Here is a 21,059-nt window from a genome sequence, read left to right as displayed (position 1 = left end):
TGAGCATGATCAACCTGCATCTTTACCATATCCGCAATGACATGGGATGACGAATCATTCAAAAAGAATGAAAGAATGTTCAGGGTCATAACATGCATTAACAACCATTATGAGAAATTGAGATTCTAGTCGAACCATAAATCAAATGTTATGTGGAGGATTTTAACTTTTTAAACAGCTTAAATAGCATAAAGGAGAGACTTGGGAAACTCCAACTAGCCAGTTCTTGCATCAACAAGAGCTGTAGCAAATCCACCAGAACACAAGATGTTAGAATGAAAATTGCCAGAACTTGGGTATGTGGCAGATTTTGATAGGCCTGACAAACATCCGCAGCCCATCACCCAATTGTATCAGAGACAAGCCAAGTCACACAAAATAAAGAACTGCCACATACATGAATTATAAAAAATATAAATTTCCTACAGCCAAGGTTGTACAAGATTTGCAGTCAAAAATAACCCATGTTGGCACACGATTGAAATGGAATCACTGCTCTAATCACCTGTAGAATAACGGTAAATTCAAATTATTCCTGAGTGGTAAACATTCATTTGCTAGACTATAAAGCTATAAGGGTTGGATCACAGAATCAAGTTTGATAAAATCCATCAAAGTTTATGAAAGAAATAGAAATGAAAGATGAGAGATTTTGCATAGAATCTTCATTTTAATGCAAAAGCTGTACACTCACTGTATTGGAATGCCATATGGGAAGATAAACCAAATAAATTTGTATGCGTACGAATGCTGGCATGAATCCACCATACTTGTGCAGAAAATAAAAGAGGTAAATTGCAACCTAAGTGACCCGTCTGCAGCCGACCAAAATAGTGAAAGGCATCGGAAACCCCACAACCAAAATAAAAAGATCTACTTGTTCTTTGGAGAAGGGTTAGCCCCAGTGGCAAAGACAAAGGCCTTGGTATAAAGAAGCATCCAGAGAACTAATTAATACATCCACAAACTAGAAAGGTGAAGGCTTGTTAGCCGTCATTATTGATATTGATCCCCTCTTTGTTATGGTCTTTACTGGCTCCGCAAATTCTTATTAGAGAACAAGCAATCTGGAAGATGCAGAACATTCAAACCTATTATTTGTTGCATCAAGCGGGCTGTCTCAGCACAGTGGACTAGGAATGAGAGAAAAACGAGAATAGGAAGAATCACTTGAACTAATCTCATAATAAAACTATGTTAAAAAGCCAAGGAATGCATCTTTCACTGGCTTTTAGACTTCCACAAGGGATAGCAAAGTCCAGCAAGATCATCTGGCAGAACCAATCACTTGTGAAAGGAACATATTGCAAAAATCATTTCAGAAAGAAGCCTTAATTCATTAAGAAAATCCATCTTTAACTTGAAAGCACTCTAAATATTATAAATTAGCTTCCTATTCATGATTGAAAAAATCATAATTCCGCCCAAGTTGCCCGGGTTCGAAACGCACGGGCGTCGATTAAATTAGGGGACCGGATGCCCCACGCTCGGCTGGCTTGTTGGCGGTTATGCTTTCCTTCCACTTGTACCAAGGTGGCACTGGGGTGACGTACCCACACGTGAGGCGGTGAATCCAGTGGGGTGAGCCCACGGGTCGGGGAAGGCACGCGAAACCTGCGACCTGTATCGAACATTTCCTAGTGGAAGGGGGGCTCAGTAATGGGGCTGCTACGCGGGTGGGCTGGTCCCTCCTCCTCCCCTCCTATTTTTAACCAAAAAAAAAAAAAAAAATCATAATTCAATAAGTAGTAGAAAGGCACTGGTTAACCCATATATTGGAGTCTGCAAAATATGCTGCATCTAGTCCTAATATGCACTGTGTTGATAATGCAAATCTCAGTCTTTCAATTTGCCTGGACTTGTAATGGGCCACAAGCGCTTATTGATGAAAAAAAAGCACAAATACGTGGGCAAGATACAACACCTGTTTGCATTGCATCAAAAACAAAGGAAGAAAAGGAGCAATAATGAATGGCACAAACAAGAATACCTTCTTTTGCAACTCCTCCAGGAAAAATCACTACAGGTACACACAGAGAAGCAACAACTAAACATAAGAAGATTATTAGGCTTTTTCCTTGTTACATGTATAAACATCATAGCTAAGGCTCTCATGAACCAACTAGACATCCAAAAGGAAAATAAGGTAAACAAAGGTATACTTATGCACCACATTTCATGGAACCAAGGCAATAAGAAGCAAATGCAGAAGAGAAAAACAAAGCCACCATTTACACTTAAGACAGATATGCCATCAAAGACCTTTAAAGTTTTTCATTACCATAGAACAAGGGTTTCATATGAAAACGTCAATTCCATGTCACAGTGAAAATAGTAGAATCTAGCTGAAAACAGACCATGAAACTGCAGAAGTATACTATGATCGTTGACAGGACAATTACCATAAAACCAGCTGAAGATAGATTTCAATAATCAAAGGGCCACCCAGAATAACTCATCTGGTTAACATCTTCATGAACAGAAGCAGAACTGCTTCCTCCTGATTCATTCCGGTGAGAACTAGAACTAGAGTTCGAGTAGCGAAAAGGCCACAGAAAGGAGAACGGGTTTCGCCTCCCTTGACTTTCTCCACCATTCTCCCTACTTGCAGAATAACTGTTATTCTCAATGTCTCTAGCACCAGTGCTTGGATTTTGATTTTGACTGCTTGAACGACGGTGAATGTTACCACCAGAGCCCTGTGGTGGCAACTCATGGCGACAAACAGGGCAGGAATTGTGCTGGATCAACCACGGAACGATGCAATCTGAGTGATATAAATGCTGACATGGCATTTCCCTTACTTCAGATCCCAACTCAAATATGTCCTTACATACTGGACAGTGTGAATCACCACGAAGATGCCTCTGGTTTATCTTCACAGTAGGCATGGCATCAATTGCTGACTGTGAAGCAGGTGGCGGGCCATGCCGATCATTCCGAGCAAGCTGTTCAATCAGCTCATCCAGACCTGCACCAACAAAGTAATCCCCCATATTGGCACGCCTCAACCCAATCGCTGGGGCCCCATTAAGGAGGACCTCAATACCTCCATTCTCAGAAACACGAACAGGAAGCTGGCCATGGAAGATCAGCCAGGGACCTGAGCCAAATCTCATCCCATGTTCTGCAATCGTACCAGGCCTACCACGAACATCAACGCCACCATTCCTTGATGACATCCGTTGCCTCATCAAGTTAGACAGGACCTCCATAATTCCAAACTGACGGCCATGGTGTTCATTGGTTTCCAGTCCAAAGAAATCAAAAGGGCTGGGGACACCCCCATCTATATCATTCAGCTCCTGCACAAAGCCTCCATCACAGTAAGGGCAAATCATGTCCTGCCCATAAGGACGGACTGCTTGCCTGCAAGCATAACACCAATGTGTGTTTCCACTTGACATTTTCCACGTTCTCTTTGTCAACGCTCACCCTGCAGAGCCCCCAAAACAAAGTTCTCCAGTCAAATTTCGTCTCCTGCTCCTTCCAAACAAAAATTCTGCAGCAACAAGGTAATTTTTAAAAATCCCACAATGAGTAACTAGAGGGGCGAAGTCAGTATTAGACTATCAATTAACATTTGCAGCATGATAAAGAAAATGCCCAAAATCAATTGTATAGTATTATGTTTTTAGCTGACCACAAGCATCAAGCAGTCTGCATGATAGGACATCTTAGATATTGACTGGACTGGACTGTGTCAAAAATGCAGACAGATGAGGTACATGGATGCAGTTTTGGATTAAGAAACATGCTCAGCCTTATTACAGAACCACTTATCAAGAAGGCACAAGGATTTTAAGAGAAAGGAATAAGCAATTTAGAGCCAAAAGATTAAAAGGTGGAAGACTGTTCCGAACATGTATTTAGGCTTCTGCATGAGAAAAAGAATTTCCCTAGTCCAAATTCAATTAAATATCATCTTAAAAGAACAAAGAAAATGAAAGCACAAATTCAACCAACACCTCTGCCAAAAACACAAATATAATCTCTCACCAGCTTACAGGGAAAATACAACAAACCCACACATTCGACTATAACAACAATATCTAGTAACGGAAAATTGTGCAAGTTCACAAGGAGCCCGACTACAAGTTGCAATTTAGCACATTTGCAAGACTGTAAGCATTAGAACTTAGCAGCTAAAAGGCAACACAGACATCAATTTTGCGTTTTTTGTAAACGTGAAGGATGATGTTATCAAGACTCAAAATGCCAATGCTACCATCTTCTGTATCCAGAAATGAAATCTGAAACTTTTATGTTTAATCTTGTTCCTCCTAGCTAGTACAACCCATTCTTTTATACTGCTACTGCAAAAACCAAATTCATATGTTTCAGAACAACAGAAATAAAATATAGAACTAGTTCGCAAAGACGCTAACGGATTCAGCATCTCAAGAATCAGGAATCCACAACCGAGAAAGAAACCCCAAAATTCACACATGCTGTCTCACCTACTTACCCAAAAATCCAAGATAAATTCATCAGAAATGAGAAACAAGAGCATCAAGACCTTCAGAAACTCGAGAAAAAAGGAATCAATACCACATAAAATGTACTCAACGGATAGAGAAATTCACTGAGACCACACTTAGAAAGCACGCACCCAGTGCTAAATTCTCAAAGATCAGTGCACAAGGAAGGCGTTTTACCACCCAAAAGACCCGCTTCCACGGGGAGCCGTGGAGGATCGGGGTAGAGGAGCGCGGCTCCAAACCCTATCAAAGGGTTTGGATTAGGGTTGGGAGGAGATAAAGGGGTGGAAATTGGGGGAAGAAAGAATAATAATGAGGTTGGGGATGGTCAGATGGGAATTGAGACGAAGCATCGAGAAGGACTACGAGACCTTTTTGCTCTCCAGTGTCCACCTGTGGACACACTGTGCTGACCCGCTGGGCCCCTTTTTGTCTCCCTCTGTGGAGTGCAGTGTCGCCCTCGATCAATTAATGACCGTCTGATCCGGTGGAACATCTCAGTTTTCTCATTTAATTTTTATTAAAGAAATAAATCTTATCCATAGCTATACCACACAGGTGAGTGTCCGGTACCGATACAAACTAATACAATATCGTAGCCGATATGGTATCAATGTAAGGATGCAGAGTTCCTAATTGATTGTCTTAGAATTCATATAATTTTTTTTGATATAAAATTATATTCCTAATTCTGTTGATATGGTAATTAATTTTTGCCTTTCATCAGAAATTATGAAAAGTGTAGAATCTTTCTCATTTTATCCAAGTGTTCCAATTATCTCGCTCTTACTCGTAATCTCAAGTACTATTTGAAATAACATTTGCTACAATGTTTCTAAAGGATCCATCTTGTCTGTTCTTCTATTGGTATAATTATGCAACTTCATGCAATGTCGCTTATATCTATCTGTTTATACGATTGTATGGTGGATTGTTGCTGCTTATTACCTTTTCTTCTATTGGTTATGTGCTTGTATAGTTATTAGATTCATGCTATCATTTATTCAAAATATTTTGTAGGTGTGTATGTTGAAGGGATTCTGAGTTCATATTTATCATGGGATACTTAGTGATGTGCATGCTCGGACCGCCTACGATAGGAAGAAGTCTTGCATTTGAGTTCTAGTGGATTTCTAGATTTTATTAGATATTTCTAGAATTTGGTACATTTATGATGCAGTTAAATATTTATACTTTGGCAAGCTGTCTATTTTGGATGTGGATGGTGGTTGTGTTTGAATTAGGTTAAGATGAAGACTTATTGCCTTACGTTAAAGACCTTTTCTTGTTATCTTATTCTAAAGAGAAAAAAATACTTTGCTTTACATTATGTTCGATTTTGTTAGGTGGTTGTATAGATTGAGAGGCCTTGTATATTTTATAAGGCCATGGCATGTGGGACACCGGACATGCAACCTTGCCCAGTTTTTCAATACAGGCACTTACGGTCTCCGATTTTGCATCTCTATCTCTATAAATTTATATTTTGCATCAATACCATTTCAAATACAAAATAACAAATAATGCAGAAACTTCTTCAGATATTTTTTTTTATTTGGTTATCTTTTCGTATTACAGTAAAACTTATGAATTGATTTGGTTTGAACTAATTTACAATTTGCATATGTTGTTGGCAAATTAGATTATTATATCTTTTCATTTGGCTGATTAAAGGCTCCAATCCAAAATTAAGGCCTGAAATTTGGGCAGAATCTGTCTTTGCAAGCTTATCCATCAGTGTGCCATACCACTACAAGGGGCGGTTTCACTTCGTTAGCCACCACGGAGAGCTCGTATGGCTCAACAGTCCCCCTGCCGGCAACAAATCTAATCCAATGCTGAGATGGACATTGAAGGGCCTTCTATCTATCAGTATATACGGGGAGACGGCATATTTATCACACAGTAGATATCATTGATATTCGCATGTATAACGTACCTGTAAGAGCCATTTGAAATCTGTAAATTCTTAAATTTCAGCAGAATGATGTGAAGAATTGGATGATTAACTTTTCATATCATTGTTACCTTGAAAAGATTTAGGATCAGCAATGTTGGATCTATGACAGGCAGAGGTATGAATGACATGAGAAGCTCCACATGCATGATTTCCATATTTCTAAAGAGCCAATTTTCCTAGCAACTCCTGTGAGTCTGCAAATTGCTTTGGTGTACAGGAATTTTCTGAAAGTCACATATGCGAGGGTGTTACAATAATTTGAAGAGAGAAGCTCATCTTTTAACCAAAAAGAAGTAGAAGTCATAGCTCAACTATCATTACAGCAATGCTCTTCTTGCTGCTACCTGCTGATATTACTTATCGATTTCCTTTTTAAAAAATAATTATTGCCAGTTAATAAAACAAAGCTCCAGGACGGTGTTCTTGAACCGTCCTACTTCCATCTTCCATTCCATTGTGAACTACTCAATTGGTCAAACATCATTGTACTCATAACATTACCTTATCCAAAAGTGAACTTATAGCTTACAATAAGAGAAGAAAGTTGGTTGCAACCATATGCCAACTAGTGGCATCTAAAGATATTACATAACAAACATGGGTAGTACAGGAAGTGGCTTGAATGTGTGCGTGCATGTTACTTCTCAACATGACGAAATGCACAATTCAGGAATTTCTCTGAACACATGATTAGTGGTGATCATGATTAGAAGATTGTACAAGGTTGCAAACAACATAGTCAACCAAGTAATGACTCCACCTCTAATCAAAAAAATAAAAGTAATGGATCCATCCACAATCCAAATAATTGACAGATTAAAAAATTATAAATTATCTTATCTTTCGTTAGTCAAACCAAATAAAAAATAATTGACCTAATTAATCACCAATATCCAAAAACTTACATATTTTGTGAATTATCCATCAGCTAAATGTGGCTCAGGTATCATGGGTTATTGGTTAATGATGTTCTGATGTCGGTTAGTTCAGATGAGCAAGTTGGTTTCGCAGCCTGACATCAAAGTTTTGCATCCTAATTAAACTTGGAGCTACTTGCATAGGTATCTTAAAAGATTCCTATCACAAGCCCCTGGCAAATTCAACGGACTTGTAACTATTATAGCAAAAGACCAAATATGGAAATGTCCTCTACTTCTATAAGATGGATAAGAAAATGACAACCTCCAAGCCTGATTCTGCTGTATATTCACAGTCCCTTTTATGTCCAGTTATTTGGCCCTCATCAATGCTTCCCAGATGATCACAAATCCCTGTACCAGTAGTTCACACTTTTGTCCTCTACTTCTATAAGATGGATAAGAAAATGACAACCTCCAAGCCTGATTCTGTTGTATATTCATAGTCCCTTTTATGTCCAGTTATTTGGCCCTCATCAATGCTTCCCAGATGATCACAAATCCCTGTACCAGTAGTTCACACTTTTGCTGGTAGGCCATTCATTCTCCAACTGAGACTATTTAATGATGCATCAGTATTGGACTTGAGTTAGCCTTGATGGCGGGAATACCAATTAAATTGTAAGCATAGTCTCCCTATCTTGACATTACTCCTACGCTCTTCCCAATAAACTCTTCCTGTGTTTTATTATCATCCCAAATCTTCCTGCTGGAAAAACCTTCCTATCCTTGGCCAGTCACACCCTACATAAGCAACAACCAAAAATTGGAGCTCGAACCATTTAAGTAAGATTGATATGTTTTATGAAGACGTTGATGAAGAATAGATGTGAATCTTTGAGTAAGTTCTTGTGACACTTTTTCTATTTTTTTAGCAATTGTGTTAGTTACAACTTAAATTGACTGTTCAACTCTGCAAAACTCAATGAAAATCTTTGAAGTTTTCTATATTCCATGTACACAATGGCAAATATCATTGTTATGTCTTCTTTTACTGTGTTTTGTGCACTCCTTCCACAGTGCCACCATCATGCTCATATATGCAGAACCATAATTAAGAAAGGTGGATTAATAAATATAAAAAGAAAAGCTATCAATATACTCAATCAAGCGTATCAAAATAAAGATGTGAGCACTATTAATGAGATTGAAAGAGAAGTTGGATGAAGTCTTCCCATGCAAGCGGAGCCATTTTATAAATATTAGTTGCTTAACATGCATATTGCTGACTGTGAGAAAGTATACTGTTGCTTCCCACAAACAGTAGCAGGTTGATTTTTCTCATAAAAATGACCTTGAGAAAATCCTTCCTGATGAGGACAGAAGTTCCCATTTCCAATGCTCTAGAAATGATTTTGACAGAAAGAGTTGGTGGAAGGAAAATTGAATGGTAACTACACAAATTGTTATTACTTTTGATCATTTGCAAATATACCTCTTCATGTGTAGGAAGTGTCTTGGTTGGAAGAATTCGAGAGTAAAAACTGGCATGGACCAATGTTGATCTACATGAACCAGTACTGACCAACATATTAGACATATAATAATGGTCAGCTAAATAATATTAAAAGTCAAATTATCAATAAATAGATGGACCAACTTCATTAGAAAAAGGGATAGTAAGCTTATTAGGCCTGAGCTTTCATTAGCTTAGTTCTCAGATCTTCTGCATGAATCATGTTACAGATTCAGTCTAGCTTCTATTAATAACTGCCTGAACAAAGTTTTTGAAATCAGTTCTAGATTTGTTCTTGGAGGATGATAAAATTCAATACGAATATACAGGTTAGTAGCTCAATTTTCATAATGATACTTAAGGATACTCCAGTTAATGCTTAACATTTATCTTCCCTCCCTGTTTGCATGTTTTTTGACCATATAAAAAGAATATGGAGAGTCAATGAAAGTTTTAGTTCTGATCTCACATAACTCAATCATTATCTTTATGAAGAAAATTCAGCAGCGCATGCATTCACAATAGAAGCATGAAATGAGTCACAAATTATCAAAGTACATTGTGCTTCAAAGAAATTCAGTGCATAAAAAGAAAGAATGTCCAGAATATAGGACAGTAAGTGAGAATGATTAAAGTTAAGGAAGAAGAGTTATTGAGAAGTTTATAAACGAGTGAAACAGCATGAGAAATGCAAACCATAATGAAGTTCCTGGAAATGATGTACGAAATCAGAAGGTGTTTGACATAATAACTTTTGACATCTCGAACCTCAACATACCATATGGCTCCGGCTAGAGGCTCGCAACCGATGGCGATTGTTCCCCTTCTCTTTCTGAATTACAACTCACATGTCCCCATGAACTTCATCCATGAATCGAGCAAAACAAAAACAACTTTTTTCCCCTTCGGATAGAATTTTTTCTTCAATGCATCCTTTTTATCTTCTTAGAATGATCATTTGGGATTACTAAAGAATCTTCAAATAACCAATCCAGAGACAAAAAAAAGAGGGACCCTCATGAGCAAAAAATTGCGCCAGCAGCTTGCTTCAGAACTTATTTCCAAAGTCGCGTTAATCAATCCAAGATGTTCGACATTTTTTTTTAGAAGTTTTCATCTACGATTCCTCAACTCCGATCTTGCTGCAGTATACATCCCTCACTTCCGGAGCCTCTCTGCTGTATCTGATCACATACTTCTCCAAGAACTCGTTCTCGTTACAAGCAAACAACCATGGCCCCAACTTATTCCTCTTACTATTCCCATCTTTCTTAAGCAGTCCCTTGGATTCCAGCAGACGATATACCCTGAACCTCGGCAAGAGCCTTTTCTCCAGCCCATACATCAGCAGCTTCGGTTGCCGGGCGAGAACCTTGGGCGTCAACCCGACCTCGTTCACAAAGAACCTCACCATCTTTCTCATCTTCTCCTGCGACACGAGCACGAACAGCGGGGCGCGGCGGAACGCGATGGCGATCTCCTTGTCGGACCAGGCGAGGGAGCGGCGGAGGAAGGCGAGCCGGGCGTCCCAGGTGGAATGCCGCATGGCATTGAGCGCGCGGACGGCGTGGACGAACATGGCGGTCTCGGGGCGGACGCCGAAGCGGGCAGCGGAGTCGACGGCGGCGGCGAAGCGGGCAGGGGGGAGGGTGAGGGCGCGGGGTTGGGCGGCGAGGAGGGCGGAGATGTGGGGGGCGGGGACGCCGCGGGAGAGGAGGAGGTCGACGTTGGGGGCGACGGTGGAGGGGAAGTTGGAGGAGAGGAGGCGGGGGAAGCGGCGGACGGCGAGGAGGAGGGAGTCGGGGGAGGGGAGGAAGAGGCGGAGGAGGGAGAAGGCGGGGATGATGTGGGATTGGAGGCTGCAGGAGAGGAGGGAGGGAGAGGAGGAGAGGAGGAGGGGTAGATGGGAGGGGGGGAGGGAGGAGGAGAGGAAGGAGAGCTTGGGGGAGAGGGTGAGGTCGGGACGGGATCGGAGGAGGGAGGGGCGGACGGAGACGATGCGGGCGATGTGGGAGGGGGAGAGGCCGTGGGAGCGGAGGAGGGAGAGGACTGCGAGGGAGTTGGCGGCGGAGGAAGGATCGAGGTGGAGGCGGCGGGCGGCGGAGAGGGCGGAGGTTAAGGAGAGGCCGCAGGAGGAGACCAGGAATTGGACGGTGAAGGAGGAGGGGGAAGGGGGAGGGTCGGTGGAGAGAGATTTGCTGAAGAATCTGGAGAATATGGTTGGAGCGGAGTAATGGAAGGAGAGGATTCGTTTGAAGAAGAGAGAAGACATCTGAGAAATGGGAGATATAGAAAAGGAGGAGGAGAAGAAGGGTGTTTTGAGGATTCTCAGTGCGAAGTGGGAGGCTCAGGGAAGAATTTAAGTATCCAAATGGGTCTGTTTTTAATTTGGATATGAGGATTGGGTTGGGTTGGGTCTGAAATGGAGCTATTTGAACCCAATCCGTAGACTAACAAGGTCAAAAATTAGTCAAAATATTAAGATGATTCCATAATCTAGTCCAGCCCAACTCAACCCAAATGTCATGATTTACAAATCATGACCCATGAAAGTCATCATTATTTAGATCATATCATAAGTAAATTTAGAAACGACATAATTTGTTGGGTGGAAATTTTATTTTATCTCTTATTTATTTTATCAGTACAACTTCAATGCCGAACGATATATGAAAATAAATTGTGTCCTCCACCCACTTTATTTGATAAGATCTTCTCTCAAGCCTTGCTCACCCCTTCAATTAGGAGAATTTGGAGTGTGGCATGCGTGACACACTTGTATTTTTATTTAAAAAAAGAGACCCCCATCCATATAAATTATAGATGCTAAAGACATGCAGCACCTTTTGTTTTCAATTTTTCTAAATTCTTTATGATGTGCTGCACCAAGGATGTATATTAATCTACTAATATTACTTATAACAAAAATAGCCATGGTAGAATACAATTCACCATTAAATATGATTTTATAATTCCTTATGAACATTGTTTGCTTTATGTTATTGTGGACCCAAAACCTGGTAGCTGGGTTTCAAGGTTAGATATCTCACTAACATAAAACTTGGAAACCTTTAAGATCTTCAAACGGTCGGTAGGGCGACATAGTTCTACATGCAATTTGGAAGTATCATGATCTAAATATCTGCTTTACAAGATGATGGTTTCACAATTACTGTTTTCTGAATGCTCCTTTCAGTGATTGCATTGGTTTATCAAGTAAATCAAGGATTATTCAAGATTAATAATAGTACGTTGCTAAACAAATATTCCATTTTCACAGCAGAAACTTTTTCTCAGCAACTCTTAGAATATGGAAGAGCTGATAAAACATGCATTGCAAGCAGAATGTGTTCTTGGTGATGTGCATCTCTATCCATACAGCAGTTGAGGACTGCAGTGAGACAACAAGGTATTGATGTCATGCCCGTAATTTTAGGCATGTAACGCACCTACTAATTTTGCTTCATCAAGAATAAACAATACACAATCAGGAAGAAAATTTTCAGTGGCTTAAAGAGCATGATGAGATGTTCTATCTGGGATTGATTTGAAAATTTGCAACACTGGACTTCAGAAAAGAGCCTATCAGGTTCCAAACAGAAATTTTTGATCCAAAAAACCGTACTTGAACTGATCGTCGTGATCCTTCTCTGACATACTCCAGTTCTCCAGAGATACCATCTTGAACATAATCAGGTTCTTCAAGAAGAGGCAATGCAATAGAGCCTTGGGACTCGAGGTTCTTAATCCACCCACGCAACAAAAAGTTTACAACCTGTTGGCCACAAAAGAATCATCCTCCTCATACCATCTTCTTTCCCATGAATTAGATACTCAAGTTTATAAAGTATCGAATAAACACTTGAGTACACTGAAACTACGTTATTGCACAAATGCAAAAATACCAAAGTAGATGAGCACTTTCAGCTCATTTGGCAGAACCAGGCATAAAGAAAGAGCAGATATTCTAGCATTTATTGGATGTGAACAAATAGAAGTAATTTCAATTTAGAGAGAGTGGTGCTCAAAGTAAAGTTTATGTAGTGACGTCAAGGACTAAAAATCAAATTATGGACACAAGTCATCAGATTGTACAACACACACAATATGGAGATGGTAAGGATTGGCACAGGTCAGCACCTGCCAGTTCAAATAAGTCAAAAAAAAAAAAAAGAAAAAGTTTACCAAGTAATACTGGGCAGTACAAGGTTGGTACAAGGTGATACAGGTCGGTTAGGGTAGTATAGGTCGGACAACCTAAAAATGTCATAGAAGTCTAATGTCCTAGATAGTAGAACTTACATCTGTTGATACAGGTCGGTTAGTGTAATACAGGTCGGACAACCTAAAAATGTCATGGAAGTCTAATGTCCTAGATAGTAGAACTTACGTCTTCGTAGTGAGCGCCTTCATATGCTAATTTATTAGAAATTAGCTTTGTGCAAGTGAACTTTTAGTGCTCCAGCTGTTACTTACTACAAATCATGTTCCTGCAATATGTATTATGAATCTTCAACAACTATATTTTTTGTTAAATGAGAGCATTACAATGCGAAGGTAAGAACAGGTTTGCTTACCAATCTTTAAACAAAATATGCAATATCTTTTCCAATCCACATAACAATGACTTCATCATGAGAACTCCAATGCTGTGATCATTCAATCTACTGAGTACGCATATGTGCAGCATAAGAGTCTCTTGCGGTAAATAATACCCTACTACCTAGCAGCTACGGTCAATATCCATTTTCAAGGCCCTATCTGATGGCAGAGCAAGAGTACACTAGTAAGTTAATCGGTAGGCCATAACTGTGAATGTTTTTCGATAAGAACTCTCATGTAACTGTTAGATATGCCCAGAAATGCAGCTTGAATGTGCTTGTCGGGTTTATCCGATGATTTCATTAGCAATACCAAAAAAATTTCAAGAATAAAGCCCAACTGTACTGCAGTTATGAGAGTTGGTGATTGTTTTATTTCTTTGCTTCTCATGAACAAGATGACAGCCTGTCTATAACCGGCTCCCAGTAGTTATCATGGACCAGTCTGATATAGCATGCACACAGTGCAACAAACAGCTTCACCAAGCCTAGATAAACCCTCTCTCTCTCTCTCTCACACACACACACAAAAAAAAGAAAAGGTCCTACAATGGATTCCAACTGTTTTTTATCTAACCTTCAAATTGAAGTTCACTAAATTTTGGAAACATTGATCAAAGCTTCTGATTTAAATTGGCAGCAGCATATAGGAGAAGATTGTCAACCTTTGTGACACATGAGTTTGCATAACAAACATCTTCCAGCATTTTCACCAAATTCTCCTTCTCATCATGTTCTTTTATGATTGCTACCAAAAAACATGTTGCATAAGAAAGGGGGACATTAGGAGCACATGTGGTGATATGCAAAGCATTTTCATCTTTCATTACCCATCAAAAAAAAAAAACTGCAAACCCCCCCAAGATGAAGAAGAGCTTAAGTTACCGTTAAGATGGAATCATGGAAGACAAGTTATTTTCCTGACAAGGAGCTCAGCGTAGAACATTCCTGGTGCCTATCAGATTGTAGGTCTATTGGACATGTTTTGGCTACATACTACAGACAAGAGCATAGAAAATTTAGCTTGTCATTCTAATCTTGATGAATGTTATCTTGTACACTCAGAGGATTTGTTTCAGATCACTGGAGTGCCAGATGCATGTATTTATGAGTCTAAAAAGATTGCTACTTATAAGATATTATTGAAAATGAAAACTTATGATTTCTAAGTACACGAATGGAAATGTGATGTAGGCTTTCATCTATAACAGTAGTCCTAAGTAGATTTCCAGTCTGAATCAACAACTTCTGTATTTGAATTGTTGACAATCTGCTATCCAGATGAACTTTCAATAACATATAGAATCTATCTAATTTGTTGTAAATGTAATCCCTTGTTTCTCATTTCTTTTTTTCTTTGAAATTTCTCTATTCTATACTTCTTGCATGCCCCTTAGTTTCCTACTGCTTCAGAAGAGTAAGATGTTATGGCAACAAAAAGAACACCAAGGATGAAACTGGACTTTCACCAAATGAGTAACAATAGTTTTAACTGCGACCAATATTATATACTAACATACTCTCCAACATCAGTGAATGTGTAACAACATTGGAAACAATAGAAAGAAAAAGACGGTTCAAATCATGTTGTCACCAATGCCAACAATAAAATCACATCGCAAATCACAAAAATAACAACCCCAATCTATTTGGAAATCACTAGAAGATTAGTGCAAGTTGTAATAGTACTAAAATAATAATATCCTAGGACATTCTTGCAGGACTTCAGTTCTTGTGCTCCGTTTGACTACTAGCTAAAGAAAAATCTTCTTACAAGGCATAGCAGATCACTTTCTCAGTCAAATAAATTATGGTTAGGTTACACCACATAAAGTTTTTATTCATTATCAAAAGTATTTAAACCAGACATCCAGATAGAACAGTAGAATTGGGGGCTGACTTGCTACTGCAATGTTCCTAAACTTGTAAAAAGATGAATTATGAAATCTCTCTAAACATCACGCTTCCTTCAGTTGAATTTTGATTTAGTGGGGTATCCAATAATTCTAGCTAGATTTAGTTGATTTCAGGTGTTAAATAGTGGCTAGCTATGGGCTATTACTGTAACACGTATTCAGCAGGATCCAGAAAATGTTGCAGGTTTAGCAATGTGACTTTGAAGGTATAAGGTAGTTTTTTGGACTAACCTTTGCCATTTGTCACTCAAGAAGCATATCAAATTCGCAAGATAATCAATCAAATTACAAATTTCTGTGCAGTCAACCCAAATTAAAAAGTTCCAGATCTAAAATCAAAAATGATAAATGGTACATACCTCAGGAACCTCGTCATGGGGGCAGTGACCTGCCGGGCTAATCTCATAATATGGTACTTCTGGCAATTGTTTTTTCACTTTAAGGCCCCAAACAGGCCTAACCCAGGGGTCTTCTTTGCCATACATGAGACAGATGGGAATGTCTTGCATTTGGCACCTACATTCAGAAGAAAAAATTAGAGACAAAACAGTAAGCAACTTGTGTATGTTAAGGGCATAAAGGTTACAAGCTTTGAACAATTCTTCTGCATGGATATGGAAGATTTTGACTTGCATCTAATAGTTTGGTTCCACTGATACCTCGACAAGGCCTCCTGGAAGGATAGCTGTCCCTTGGGAGCAAACATTATTGAGGCAAATGATGCAGCTGCTGCAGGATGTTGTGTTGTTTCAACTATGCGAGAGAAGACTTTGTCGACCTTTGTAGAACGGTCAACGTAAACTTGCTTTATTAGCTCCAGTATGCTACTGGGTTCACTTATCTTCTGCCATCTAAATCATAGAAAAGACCATCTCACCTCATTCTTATTTAAATATAAAAAGAATGGAAATATTTAAGCTTATAAGTTCTCCTATGTATATGACTTGATGATTAGAAAACATCAAATAAAAGCATAGAAAATGAATTTTGCTTTTACCCTAAACTGACAGTAATCATATTTGTAAGATTGCAAAAGTTGCAAAATATTTGGGTTTCCACCGGAGTCCAGAAAAATATAGACCCAAAATGGTGTGCTGATCCAATGGTTGGATATGGATCTATTATCAAACCATCCATGGAATCAGGAACGATGTCAAGATGACCCACTTGGGGCCCAGATAGCTGGAGTACACCAAATGGTTCCTCTAATTGACTTGACCAACTTAATCCATACTACAAATGATTGAGACCATTTTCCAGAATTGTTTCTTAAGCAAGTCAGGCAGGAAAAAAAATCCCTGGTCAAACCTGAGTCATTAGAGAACCCAGAGCATAATAAATTGTTCAAAAAATTTATGTTATATACTTCATTAGAAAATTATTCTAATATGGAACTGACCACAACCATCTGTGGAGAAATCAACTCATGTTGATACATACATATGCAGAAAAAACAGAAACTTGCAATGATTTGCAGTCATAAAATGATGAAAAGATCATAGTAAGTTACTAATACCTACACGAACTCAGTGAGCTTTCTCACACTTGAAGGTAGAGGAAATGTCCCAGCCCATGGAAACAATTTGGACAGCCTAGGTGATCTAGTGGGGTTAGGGAGGAATCCCCAAAATGGTGTTGCATTGAGCAATGTAACTCCTCTTACTAGCTCTGGGTTGTTTGCTGCAAAGTACATAGCAACAAAGCCTCCTAGAGAGTTCCCAACAACATAAACTGGTTCACCAATAACCTGTAAAATGATATCAAATATAAAGCTTGATTTCAACCATGAAGTCGATTAACTACATATATGAGTGATACAGAATCAGTTATAAGTGGCTTCAAGTCCGTGTTATTGCACGTTTAATATCAGTATGCAACTCCACTAACCAGACATGTAAGGACCAAAGATAATGAGTTCAGTGGTACAGTATAGAGCTTTCATGATGGCGAAATTGGTTACTTTGCAAACTAGGTATTTGCGGACGTGAAGATATAAAAGGTTAAATAAATATTCTAAAAAAAAGTTCTTGAATTTTCTAATATTAGCTCTTAATTAATGGAGGAATGAGAGCTAGCAAGTTAAGTAACAATTCCTTATGCATTTATCGAGAAAAGTTAAAGATCATCTGGCACGATCTAGCTAAGAGCTTTTTTAACTAAAGAAAAGACCCTCAAAATAGTTTGTTCTAAGTAAGTTAAATAAAAAATTTAGAACCTGCATAAATAGAGAGTCTAGCAAGTATACCTGTTCAATGAAATGCTTAACTTGGTCTTGCCAAAGATCAACAGAGTAGACTAGGTTTTGCGCCCAAGGCTTGGAAGCCTCTCCAAAACCCCACACTGCATTGCTCTCTTCAGAATTCTCTCTTGGCTTGTCAGAAGGAGCTGGATCTTCGGTCGGCAATGACAGGCCTTGTCCTAGGAAATCCAATGCCCACACTCTATAATCACGGCCCAGATCTCTCAACTGCTTCTCATAGTGAAAAGACCCAACCCCAAAACCAGGAAGAAAGAGCACGTTTGGCGCATTAACATTCTCCAACCCAGATTTCTCATAATGCACCGATAATTTTGGCTTCCATTCCCAAAAACAACTACTGATTGGAGAACCAGGATTGCCCTCAGATTCATCAGGTAAACTTGGAATTAAAACCTTCTTGACCTCGTCGACCTTCCTGGGAATGTCCCTCAGACCAACTTTTCCATCCGTCACATAATAATTATAAGTTTCAGTTGTATTCTCAGCAACGGCACAATTCCGGAGGCCTTCGAGCAGACTTAACAATCTAGTCTCTTCTTTTTGATAGAGATTCTCAACCTTATTACTGTCCTTGTGAGAACTCCCTAAACCCCAAGAGCGTTTGGTTGCAACACAGAAAATTCCAGTTTTTCTATGGGGAAAGAGCTTGGAATTCTTCAAACTTCGGCTATTATCTACAACTTTCCAGTTCAGAGTAGCAGAGTGATGGCACGGCACAGAGGTGCAGCTAATAGAAAGCAATTCCATCTCTCGAAGGCTACTTGCCCTGCCAGAATCAACTTACCCTTTCAACCAACAAGGACCCAAACTCATATTAAACTAAGATGATTAAACTGGCAAATAGAATCAAAGAACTATGTGCCGCAAATAGGATCTTAAAATTTACAGAAAAGGCAAGTTAGTCGTATGAATCCACTAAGCCCGAAACAATACAAACAAATCTAAAGCCTCAGAAGAATAAAATATATGCCCGATTCTTGAGTAATAGTAACACGGCTCCTTGGAATTCTAATTAGAACTTTAGAATACAAGAAAAAGATAAGAACTTGTTGGAAAAAAACGGATTTTGAGCATGTCGTCCAAAAAAAAAAAGGAAAAAAAAAGAAAAACACGAACTTTTTTTCCTTAAACAACCACTAGGTAGTAAGAAATTATTTTGGAACGAATTTAAAAGAGGGTTTCAGTTATACCTCTAGTTCTTAGGTCGACGGATCGATCAAACTCGATTTATTCGTTAATCTTCTTCTCCTCCTTCTAAAGTTTCCACCTTCGCTTCCAAAGAAAGAGGGAAAAGCCACCCCCGAGGGGACAAGAGCAGCTCGGAGAATTTAAAGAGAATAAAAAAAAAGAAAAACATATACAAAACATGATGGAACGTTGTGGAGAGCGAGGAAGCGGCTAGAGAGATAGAGAGAGGTGTAGTTTCAGTGGGACCCACATGTCAGAGGCTTCTGATTTGTCTGATAGTATGTTTGCTGTTTTAACCATTACATGCGGCTGAGAACAGGTGGGGCAGTTTTAATCGTGCACGTTGCGTGCAGCCAAGACAACGGGAGGAGGGAGATTTCTTTGCGTGCACCCGCGAGCGGTTGATTTTTTCCCGCGCCCATTTGTCTGTTTGCGAACAGGCTTTGGCGGAATGGTCGGCCAGGGACTGGGCCCGGCTCTGTAATATTTAAATTAAATACTCAACCGAATCTTAGCGTCCACATTTCTCTAGCTATTGGGTCGTAGGTTCCTAAAAAAATTGGATCTGGATAATTAGCATCTGGAGTTATTTTTTTGGATTTTTTTTGCATAAATATTTTTTTAAAAAATTTAAATTTATGTGAATACTCTCTTAAAATTTATATTTATTTTTGTAATCTTATAAAATATTGTTTTTTATACAAATATCCCTAATATAACGATTCTTCTAATACCGTTAATAAAAAATATTTATTTTATTAAAAATAAATAGAACTTTAAAATTACTTTTGTTTTCCATCATGATCGCCTTATAAATATTTTTTTTTTTTGCATATCTACTCATTAAAAATATTTTAATCATTTTAATTTGAAATCGTTAATTTTTTAACGACGTTGGATGGTGTGAATACATATGCAAAAACAAGAATAAAAAAAATAGAATAGTAAAACAAGTATTTTATAAGGGTATATATGCAAATATCAATTTCGGAAGGATATTCATGCAAAATTAGAGATTAGGTGGGTATTCATGCCAAAAAAAAAAATTCTTTACTAAAAAAAATTTATTTGAATAAGAGCAATGTAAACCATACTGTTCAAAATCTTAGTATTTATTTTTATTTTCTAGAAAAAGTTAGACTTCACTGCTCCATTTTATGCAAAACATTTAATTAGTGTTTTCGGAGGTGAGTAGGCTTATATTAGGTGAGTTTAATTATTTGGATAGTTATTTGAAAGTAATATTAATATTTGGTAAATTTAGTTTGAATAGCATCTTTTTTTTTCAAATAAATACAGTTATCTCAAATAATAATTGTGGTTTTGCTGTTATGCTATTTTGATGCCATCTAAGGATAAAAATGTTGTTAGAATATTGTATGAGTATAATACATAAAAAGATGGTTTTTCTAGAAATTGACAAGTTCGTTCATCCAATATTAGTGTACAATAATATATTGAAAATAATGCTAACATATAAACAAGAAAAAATGAATAATATTGATATACTAATATTTATATATATTGAAGGAAGAAAAGATCAAGCATGAAAAATGATTACATTAATTAATCTTTTATTTAAGAAAAAAAGAGGAAAACCTGCAACTTTTGGTTGCTAACCAGGGCAGTATGACAACTAGGGCACAGGGCCTGTTATCAGATTAGGTTTAATCAAGATTATAATAAACTTATATCTAGATCTACTAACATTTTGGGTCTAAATTTTGTTTCAGACCAAACCATTGAAGGATCAAGTCATGTCAGGATTCAAGTAATAAAATATCACAAGATCATTCATGTCTTTGGCTTGGGTTTGAGTATGTCAAGATAAGTAGGAATGCAAGCCAAGAACGCACTACCCTGTGGTATCTTGATATTGAACCATATCATACCAAATTCAGTGACGATTGGCTTTATTAGAGATAGGTCAGCTATCATCAAGAAGGAGAGAGATACTATGGAGGCATCGAGAATTATGTTGGAGCAAGACCGACAAGAATCCTTGGATGACCTCCGAACCTATCCAATTCTTGAAAGAGGAAGTACACTAGGTGAAACTTGACTCAGAAGTGTCTGATATGGATAACTTTTATAAAAATTGGGCAATACTAAGTTAAGTCGTAGTACTAGATATAGATATATACACATTAACCAAAAGATATTTTTATCTTGGTTAGCACAGATTTAATATGAAGCTCAAATGACTTTCATGTTCATCATCGAGTTATCCCACAATACACCTTGAATCACCTTAATAAGAGCTCAAATAAAGAAGTTATG

General features: G+C 38.3%; 3 protein-coding genes across 15 annotated transcripts; all 3 read right to left on the bottom strand.

Moving 5' to 3' along the window:
* Window positions 1–110: 110 nt before the first annotated feature.
* LOC103706291 (putative E3 ubiquitin-protein ligase RHC1A) lies at window positions 111–4,877 on the bottom strand. Of its 11 annotated transcripts, none has more exons than XM_089925005.1 (3): window positions 4,613–4,835; window positions 2,403–3,502; window positions 111–505 (listed from the first exon to the last, which is right to left on the bottom strand). In XM_089925005.1, exon 2 carries the CDS (start codon window positions 3,405–3,407, stop codon window positions 2,427–2,429), a length of 981 nt encoding a protein of 326 aa, XP_089781131.1. In that variant the 5' UTR covers window positions 3,408–3,502; window positions 4,613–4,835; the 3' UTR covers window positions 111–505; window positions 2,403–2,426. The 11 variants fall into 11 exon arrangements, with proteins under 11 accessions (XP_089781131.1, XP_089781134.1, XP_089781135.1 ...); XM_089925008.1 differs by having other exon boundaries at window positions 4,659–4,835; XM_089925009.1 differs by lacking the exon at window positions 111–505 and adding an exon at window positions 1,308–1,702 and having other exon boundaries at window positions 2,403–3,436; window positions 4,613–4,840.
* Window positions 4,878–6,022: 1,145 nt separating this feature from the next.
* Window positions 6,023–11,948, bottom strand: LOC103706331 (uncharacterized). Of its 2 annotated transcripts, XM_039124720.3 has the most exons (3): window positions 9,593–11,948; window positions 6,510–6,665; window positions 6,023–6,420 (listed from the first exon to the last, which is right to left on the bottom strand). In XM_039124720.3, the coding sequence occupies exon 1, from the start codon at window positions 11,084–11,086 to the stop codon at window positions 9,932–9,934; it is 1,155 nt and encodes a 384-aa protein (XP_038980648.3). In that variant the 5' UTR covers window positions 11,087–11,948; the 3' UTR covers window positions 6,023–6,420; window positions 6,510–6,665; window positions 9,593–9,931. The 2 variants fall into 2 exon arrangements, with proteins under 2 accessions (XP_038980648.3, XP_089781130.1); XM_089925004.1 differs by having other exon boundaries at window positions 6,510–11,948.
* Window positions 11,949–12,101: 153 nt separating this feature from the next.
* Window positions 12,102–18,947, bottom strand: PPH (pheophytinase). Of its 2 annotated transcripts, none has more exons than XM_008790358.5 (6): window positions 18,782–18,947; window positions 17,577–18,376; window positions 16,852–17,078; window positions 15,991–16,182; window positions 15,691–15,847; window positions 12,102–12,589 (listed from the first exon to the last, which is right to left on the bottom strand). In XM_008790358.5, exons 2-6 carry the CDS (start codon window positions 18,336–18,338, stop codon window positions 12,347–12,349), a joined length of 1,581 nt encoding a protein of 526 aa, XP_008788580.3. In that variant the 5' UTR covers window positions 18,339–18,376; window positions 18,782–18,947; the 3' UTR covers window positions 12,102–12,346. The 2 variants fall into 2 exon arrangements, with proteins under 2 accessions (XP_008788580.3, XP_008788579.3); XM_008790357.5 differs by having other exon boundaries at window positions 17,577–18,357.
* Between the last annotated feature and the right edge of the window lie 2,112 nt (window positions 18,948–21,059).

This window comes from Phoenix dactylifera, chromosome 8 (assembly GCF_051530095.1).
Source record: "Phoenix dactylifera cultivar Ajwa chromosome 8, Ajwa_hap1_PhDact_Kaust_v1.1, whole genome shotgun sequence".
Taxonomy (NCBI): domain Eukaryota; kingdom Viridiplantae; phylum Streptophyta; class Magnoliopsida; order Arecales; family Arecaceae; genus Phoenix; species Phoenix dactylifera.
This window is presented reverse-complemented; position numbering and strand designations above follow the sequence as displayed.